Source organism: Syzygium oleosum, unplaced genomic scaffold, assembly GCF_021117445.2.
Source record: "Syzygium oleosum isolate NSW1041296 unplaced genomic scaffold, Sole_v2.1 Sole_v2.17, whole genome shotgun sequence".
In the NCBI taxonomy this organism is placed as follows: domain Eukaryota; kingdom Viridiplantae; phylum Streptophyta; class Magnoliopsida; order Myrtales; family Myrtaceae; genus Syzygium; species Syzygium oleosum.
Window position 1 is genome coordinate 4,836,910 of NW_026607501.1, and position 8,698 is coordinate 4,845,607.

Genomic DNA, 8,698 nt, shown 5'->3' on the forward strand with positions numbered 1-8,698 from the left:
CAAATGAAAAATGCTTTCATCGTCCATGAAAATATGTAAACATAAATTTTTGTTGGCATTGAAAATATTTTTCATCAACTGATTATTTCAAGCAATATAAGCGATCATTTTTTAGAATGTATTTTTTTTTAAATCATTAAATTCCCGCAAAACAAACAGAACAAAGCCGTGATTTGGAGTTTTGCTTTATTGTCTTGATTGTTTAAGATGTTGGAAAAATTAGGAGAAGATGAAAGTGATAATTGTTGGAAATCGGTTGGAAAAGATGAGACAATAAGATCAATTGTCTAAGGCATGCAAATATTGTCCTTAATGATAATTCTGCCCCTCGTAGTATGAAACTTGATACGATAGTCTCTAGCGGCTATCCTCCCGTGATACAACGAACATTCTTATTTACACAGCACAAAATAGAAGGAACATGAACAACTAAATTGTAGGTATAATAATCTAACAAAGAAAGGAAAAAAAAATTGAATAAATGTAAAGATTTTCATGTTTTTATATATCACCTTTTCAATTATGTTTGAAGTAGCAATTTGTAGGTAAAAGAAGAGAGCCATTTTCCATCATCAATTCTTGCATTAAATTAAAAACCGTTACAAATTCGTTACTAATTGATTTCGATCAAGACTGTTATAAAAACATTAGGAAAACCCTTACAGAATAATAGCTTTCCATAATCTTTATCGAAGTCGTTAGTTTCAAATATTTCAAAACTGTTAACAATCCCTCACTTATTTCAAAGGTTTTAAAAAGAAAGGAAACAAATGCCGAGTTAAACTCAGTTGAATGTAAACTGGTTGCTTTACCACGTTTCAATCGAATGTGTCTCTTTTAATCATTGAAAGTTTTTTTTTATTCTTTGCAATGGCTATTGCCTATTGACAATTATAAATGCCTAGAGATAGAAGGTATTTGTTTCATTTCCAAAGGAAAGTTTCTCAACTACTCGGTCTTATTTTCAATTGTGAGCTTGAGAAGAACTTTCCCTATCCCGAAAACTTGAGTAGTTTTCGAATCACCAAGTTAAATAATCTCTTCTCATTCCTCTATTGGATTGTGGGAAGATAAGATACTTTGTTTGTAAATATATGCCTGGTAGCATTTGAGTCTACCATCCACTCTTTCACATTGGCCATAATATTGGCTTGAGAAATGATTGCAACAATTGGGCCATCATAATCATTTGTTTCAACCAAGTCGACTTTTGATTTGGCGGGATTGTCATTTCTCCCACAATATTTTTGGCTAATTTCCAAGTTACAAGAGGTGAACACATATCCATTAGTAGATTTTGTCTCGTTTGAATCTAACATCTAGTTATCGTTTCCGTATCCTCCTAATACAGCGGGAAATCCATAAAATGCCATAATTTATGGTTCCGCTATATAAAATATGCTTAAGAAAATCTTGCTGCTCGTAATTCTAACAACATTTATCAGACCACATTCAACAAGTAAATGACACAACAAATGCATCATTAGGAAGAAAGAATATCCAGAGCTTCTGTCTTTACCATCATGCATACCTTTAACGATTAAGTGACACCGGAATAATGCATGAATACATAAGCAATGATAGCATATCAGCAACGATCACACAAAGCATATGCAATTCAGCACCTCAAATACATGCATGTAATGAACGCGCAACAGTGTTCATAAGATGCACTTGCAACTCAGCACATTTACTAATTTGCACATATACACATGCAATGGACACATCAGCAATGTTCACACGATACACTTGCAAGTCACTAATCAAATAAAACCAATTACAATATCTCTCATCTGAACCAAAGCAACCAGCAACAGCAAGTCCAAGCTCCGTTCCAGCGAATTCAAGCATGTCCAAAATAGAATTCCCCAATTACTTAGCAAAACATGATTTCGGTATCCTATTATATCACAGAGGCATGTAAACATGTATGACCGAAGTGATATCAAATTCAAACCAAATCATGGCCAAATTAGAGAAGAGAAATTACGACCAGTATGTTTAAGTCTAAAACGGACAGAGGGATTATATCTTCTTCGCCGTCCCATTAGCCATCGGGAAAACGGAAGGCAATGGGTCCATGGGCTGTCATGTTGGTGGCGGATGGTGGCTCCGCTTCATTTCCTCGACCAAAATGTAAAGATCAATCGTTGAGTAACGATGTGTCCCATTCCCGCATCATCGGGCAAAATTTTCGCTTTTGATTGCTGATCTGCCCCCTCCCTTCTTGATCTTTTTCCCTAGTGTATTCTTGATGCGACCGTGGCATGATAATTTGATTGATGAAGGGAAAAGAGAAGATCTGAAAGACAAATTCTTTGCGGTTGTGTCAATTGTACAGTGTAAAGCACATGAAGTCGCTTAGTCCTTCCCGTACCAGCACAAGGTCTCCCAATAAGGAAGTCAATCTTCTGCTCAGTCTCAAAAGCTGTCCCGTTCTTCACGTCTCCGATCAAATCCCACCACTCTCCGCTTCCAAAAGTTGAAGGTGCTACTCTGATCACATTCTATACAATTTCATGAGCTGGGTTCCCCAGCGCGTCTCTCGCCATTGCTGAATTCTCTAGGATCTGAGACCTCGAACTCTGGTAATGGCTTTGGCTTGCCCTCACATGGATGAAGTCCACTCCATCGAGCGTCACTATCAAACTCCGTGCAGACACGATGCTCTCACTTCGGACGTTCAAATAGCACACCCCTTGAGCCCTGCACCGCGGACAATTAAAGTGGAGCTGAAACCAAGTGTCGATGCAAGCAACATGGAACAAGTGAGCGAAGTTTGGCAAATGCTTCAATTAGTCCCCTTCCTCGAACTCTCCCAAGCGAACTGCGCACTGGGTGCCGATGCTCGGCTTCGTCGTCTCCACTTCCTTCTTGCAGAACCGAGTAGTTGGCAGGTTGTGCATGGTGAAGGAGTCCAAGCAGTGGCTGTGGAACTGGAGGGACGGGTCGTCCGGGTTGGCGTTGTTCAGGAGCCCGGTTTCTTGAGAAGGTGGTGAGACGAAAGGCACAGAGAAACCGTTTCAAGACCGAGTAGTAGCTGAAGAGTAGGAAGACAGTGCATACGAACACGACCAAGGAGATCGCCAGCGGATTCCAACGAGGAGTGCTACTGCCATCAAGTGCCGCAGGTGTGATTGGACCAGGACTTGAAGGCATCTATCTTGTGGTGAAGTTTGTATCAATTGTATCAATTGCTGCAATATTATGCTCAGATGGCTTCCGAATGGTCATCATCCTAGCTCGCCTTCATTGTGTCGGAATTATCTGTCCCGCGTCCTGTATGTGGTGGAACATTCTTTGAAGCAATTAAGGTTTTCATTTGGGTCGATTACACCGAGGTAACACCAACACAGTTCGAGTCGTGATTCTGAAAATCGGTGCATGCATCTATGTGTGCATTTGTTTGTCTTCGTGTAGATGATATCAAGGTTCTTTTTATAATGATCCAAAATAATGTAAATTATACCCTTTTATCAGTTCTGAGGTGAACTTTGACATTCATCAGACATGTGTATTGGCCACATCGCCTGTCATCATTTCGGCATGAACGGCATGCTCGCCGCTTCGCCTCTGATTGCAAGAAGTACAAATTCTTTCCAGCATTGACATTTCACCACGCAAGATCTTCGGAGAGTGACTTGTACTTAACAAACTCATGAAACCAGGAAGTTCTAAGAAGAAATGACAAATTTCAACATCCATTCATCATCGTCTGTTCTATCTTGACAAAGTATTCGTTCAAGCATTGTAAAGCAAAAGACCAAGATATCGATGCAGCTTTCTGGTCTAAATTCAGAAATATGGCAGCCAGAATCAGATGCACGAGAGTTTTATATACAAAGGACACCTCCACATGCACAAACTAACCAGTAGGAAACTCCATGCCATTCACACCGGGACAAAAAACCAAAGCCATGCATTTACAACTAAATGCCCAAAAAAAAGAAGGAAAAGCCTCCTGTCATTGGAACCTCTGCCTCTTTCCCGCTGGAATCTGATTCACGACACAGCCGACCGAAGGCATTAGACACCCATGACCCTGATACAGGCGGGCCTCGCCAGCGAAGTTCAGCACTGAGGCCAAGCACGTATATGGCGAGACATCAGGATGTGGGGATTGGTTTATAGTTTTCACCAGGTAGTTGCTAGGACTTGCACCAGGTTTGAGACAAGCATTTGCCAGGTCACAACTTATTACTGCAACTGGCGGAATTTTGAATGGTTGGAGAGGAGGAGGGTTCCGCCACCGAGGTAGTGGCCCTGTCACGAGGAGCGTCTGGAGTAGAGGACCAGCCTCCATCACGGCCTGCAAGAGCCTGCCCTTCTGAGGCAGGGCTTTTCCGTTGACAAGGTCATCAATAATGACAGATGCTGCGTCGAATTTAGCATTCACCAAGGAGATCGAACCACTAGTCATAGCACCGCTATATTCCTGAACATAAGGCTGATTGATGAAGCCCGTGTTACCAGAATCGACCACGTTAATGCTCGACAAGTCTGGTGAAGAAACCGCATCCAGGAACAGATTTACAGTTGATGAGCCATGCGAGTGGTGATTGTTGTAGGTACCAGAGAGGCTGCTTGATTCAGTTATGCCCGAGTTCGCTCTCACTGGCACTAGGAAGCCATCAGGGTATTTTTGTTGAGAGAACAAGGATGATATGTCACTGATGCTTTGAGAGGTGAGCTTGTTGATCAGCTTCTGAAACTGGTCTCTGGCTTCATCCCTTTCTTGGTAAGCAGTCTTCAGGAGGTTGAGCAGGTACTTCACATTCTCCCTGTACTTTTTCATTTCTTCGCTCGTTTCCATTTTCACTGCCTCGAGCTTCAGGCTGGTGCACAGGATCTTCTGCTTCAACTCCTCCATGTTCTGTCGTTTCAGACTTTTAACATGAAATCGAAAGTACAGAAAAAAAAAGCAGAAAAACCAGCTGATCCGGGGAGCATAAGAAGAGAAGAAAGATACGTCTAGAGGACTTAATGAAAGACTCTGAAGCTATATATCAATAGTGAATCAATAGTTACACCGACCTGATGAAATTTTTTTGGATTTTCACTAGAAATGCTGCTGACAAAGTATTCGTTTGGTAGATACATTAATATCTTGAAATGGGCCAGCCAAATTATATTTAGATTCTATCTATCGAGGCTTCATTCATTTGCAGGAAAGCAACAAAAATAGAGAAAAGAAAAAAAGCATTGATATTTGAAGGGGAAAAAATGTGGGGTTGGCTCTGAAAATATCTGTAGTTTAGATCAAAACCAATATGGCTCTTGTTAATAATTTTTCAACACCTATTCAATTCACAACTATCTTCAGAAACCGAATCACTTCCAAATCAAAGTTTGCTACACAGAGAAACGTCTGCAAGTGCAAGCATTTTGCGTTCGTGGAAAACCCAAGAAAAAAGAATGCAAATGATCCCCATGAACTGTCTCGAAGTGACCCTTGAAAGCAATTGAAGACAAAAAAAATTGTCATTCTGAATTAAGAGTCAAGAATTCAGACTATCTCAGTTTTAAATCAACTGCTTTTAGTCAAGAATTCAGACTATCTCAGTTTTAAATCAACTGCTTTTACTCATCCAGGGACAAAAAACAGCAGTTTGAGAGGCAATGAAGTGCACATGTGAATCGAAGACGACTTCGAATGAGCAGAAAAGCAAGGACTGTAGAGGAAACACAAACCTCTTGACAACTCCACAAGGAACCCAACTCATCCATCCCTTCCATCTCCTATGATAGACACAGACTCAGACAGCAGAAAGAAGCATGAAGAAAACTCTCAAGTGATTGGGGGAGTTAAACTGCTAAACAAAGGTGACCAGTGACTCATTTATAAGAAGACGAGGCACATGAGACAAGCGAGAGAGATGGCTTTACCATAAAGGTGCAGAGAACCAAGTCCACATCCAAAGATGAAATTAAAATTAAATAAGGAATGCCAAGACCTTCCTATTAGAAAAGAGAGGGAAAAGAAAATTCCCAGATTCCGTTTTCCACTCTGTGTGAAACTTGGAATTTTATTGGAAACCATCCAATCTTCTTGCCAAAAAAAAGACAATTCATGCCCGTAAATATAATGTATTCGTGTAAATGTAGCTTATATATAATGGTCAATGACCAAATCTAGTTAGGTTTTCCTTGTATATATTTTCTCTTTAGTTCTTTCTTTCTTGCTTTTCTTTTTTTTTTTTGGTGGCAATGACATACGAAAATGTAAACGATACACCCATTTTTCAAATTTTATTTTGATTCGGCGCCTTTTTAGCATGAACTTTCATGATCGGTTTTGTTGGTGGATTGACTTGAATTGTACCTCTATATATAAAGTTGAATGTAGATGACCCAAATTTTATTTTAATGGCTCGTAATTATTCGTCAAGTTAAATTGGGTGTACTACGATCAACTATGAGGATATGATTCGTCATATTGTGCTTGGGAACGATCTACCAAAGGTAGACTGGTTTGTGTTTTGACTCACCTAGCTTGTGTTTCGACTCACCAAGCGTCTCACGGGGAGTGCCACACTTAAGTTCCCTTGACTCACTTGATGCACACTAAATTGAAAAGATAAACTTTAGAGAGAGTAGTGTTTTTAAAGAGAATGCTCTATTGTTCTTTTTGTGATAAATTTGTGGGATGATACAAATGAGGAGTGACCTTATATATACTTGAGCAACTCTAATTATTACCATAAATCTTTCTTTAATCTTAGTCCAATCTCCTATCTACCAACTACACTTATTAATTACAAGAATTTTCAATAAGTGTACGATTGAAATTTGCAAGCACCACTACATATCCGCTTTTAAATTACCCATAATATTCTCGAGAACATTTTAGAGTACTCATGAGAACTATATATCCTTAGAAGTGTTAAGGCATACTTGGTCATCACCCTCGCTGGAATCTAGCAGGGGCGACTTTCCTAGCTTCGGGCGAGGCTCGCCCTTGCCAAAGGCCAGCGAGGGTCGACCTCGCCAGCTTTGGGCGAGGCTCAACCTTGCCCTGGCTAGAGTCCCCCAAGGGCCGGCCTCACCAGCTTTAGGCAAGGCTTGACCTCGTCGGGATCTGACGAGGGGTAACCTCGCCGGCCTCAGGGGAGGATCGCTTCGCCATATTCGGCAAGGTCGAGCCTCGCTTGAAGCTAGCGAGGCCGGCGAGGTCGCCCCTCGCCAAATCCCAACATGGGTGACCTTGCCTGAGGCTGGTGAGAATTGCCCTTGCCAGTCATCGCTTGTGGCCGGTCGCCAGCCATTGCCAAGACCCGGCGACCAACGGAGGAAGAAAAGAAAAAGAAAGATAATAAAATAAAAATTACAAAAAAAATTATCTACGTCAGCACTGGCCATGCCACATACATCAAACGACTAGTTCCATGTCAACGAATTCCAACTAAAATTGGCCGGATGGACTACATAAATTTTCAAAAGGTTTAGGATTCAATTGGTCAAATTAAAAGATTTATGATAAAATTGGCACACATGCAATAAATTTAGGACTTTTTTGGTAATTTTCCCATTATCGTAGGATCCATGTTCTTTTCTTCAACCCCAAATAAAGCCTTTAATCGCTGGATGATCAATGTTTTCAAAATGGAACCGTTATTCTATGCAACTAAACGAATTTATTTTTGGTAGAAAATTAAATCAAATCAATCCGATTGAAATCGCTATTCATCTCGGCCATTAGAAGTTTAGGGCGCGAATAATAACCATTCTCTTCCTCGACGCTATTTCTGGCTAGTACATGAACAAGTTTCTGAGCAAAAAGTATCTGATAACGACATAAAATTTCAGTTTCCGAAATAGAAATTCGTTTGATAGATTATTCTTAAATTATTGTTCCTAGTGGCCGGCCGACGAGAAGGGGGGCAACGACGTGAGGCGGTTGACGCGGTGGGGGGCAACAGTGAGAGGCGGCCGGCGTGGTGGGGGGCAGCGGCGGGAGGTGGCCGGAGCGCTGGGGAATGGCAGCGGGTGGCGAGGGTGATCAATAAAAGAGTTGTTACTTTTGTTTTTGTTTCAGCTCATTTCTGTTCCAAACTTATTTCTAAGCTAAAAATTTGTTCCGCAAATAAAAAAAAATGAAATTGCGTCGCCAAACGGATTTCTGTTCCAAACCTGATTTTGAAAATAAAAAAATAGAAAAATTAAGAAATATAATAATTATTATTCGCGCTCTTGAATGCTAACGAAGGTTAACTATAATCGAGGGGAACGTGACCGCCTTTGTTTACCTTCCGATTACCTTCCGATTTGGTCCACGTGGACAGCTCCAAAGCCATAGATCGTTTGCCATGCGTAACTCCACATTAGATTATGAGGGCTTGCCCACTATTTTTAACAAAACATTCATTGCTGCCAGTGGCTCTCCCAAAAAACCGTTACCAACCGTTATAAAAACATTATAAAACTGTTACAGAAGTGGCTCCAACAGGATTCGTTAGCAAGGGCAACCCTTGCTAGTTGTCGCCTTTGGCAGCAACCGGCGGAAAAAGAAGGAAGAAAAATAAAGAAAAGAAAAGAAAATTATAAAAAAAAATTGTCTACGTTAGGGCGGCTGTACCACGTAGGATAGTCGGTGTCCACGTCAGTAATTTCTGGCCAATTACATTGGCAAATTTTCAAAAGATTTAAGATTAAAATGACGAAATTAAGAAGTTGGGAATTGAATTGGTACAAGTGTAAC

The 8,698-nt window shown here is 40.7% G+C and overlaps 1 protein-coding gene across 1 annotated transcript; it reads right to left on the reverse strand.

Moving 5' to 3' along the window:
• Positions 1-3,682: 3,682 nt before the first annotated feature.
• On the reverse strand, positions 3,683-8,089 carry LOC115676620 (uncharacterized). The gene is made up of 2 exons (XM_030599561.2): positions 5,692-8,089; positions 3,683-4,873 (listed from the first exon to the last, which is right to left on the reverse strand). The coding sequence occupies exons 1-2, from the start codon at positions 5,734-5,736 to the stop codon at positions 3,965-3,967; spliced, it is 954 nt and encodes a 317-aa protein (XP_030455421.1). The 5' UTR covers positions 5,737-8,089; the 3' UTR covers positions 3,683-3,964.
• Between the last annotated feature and the right edge of the window lie 609 nt (positions 8,090-8,698).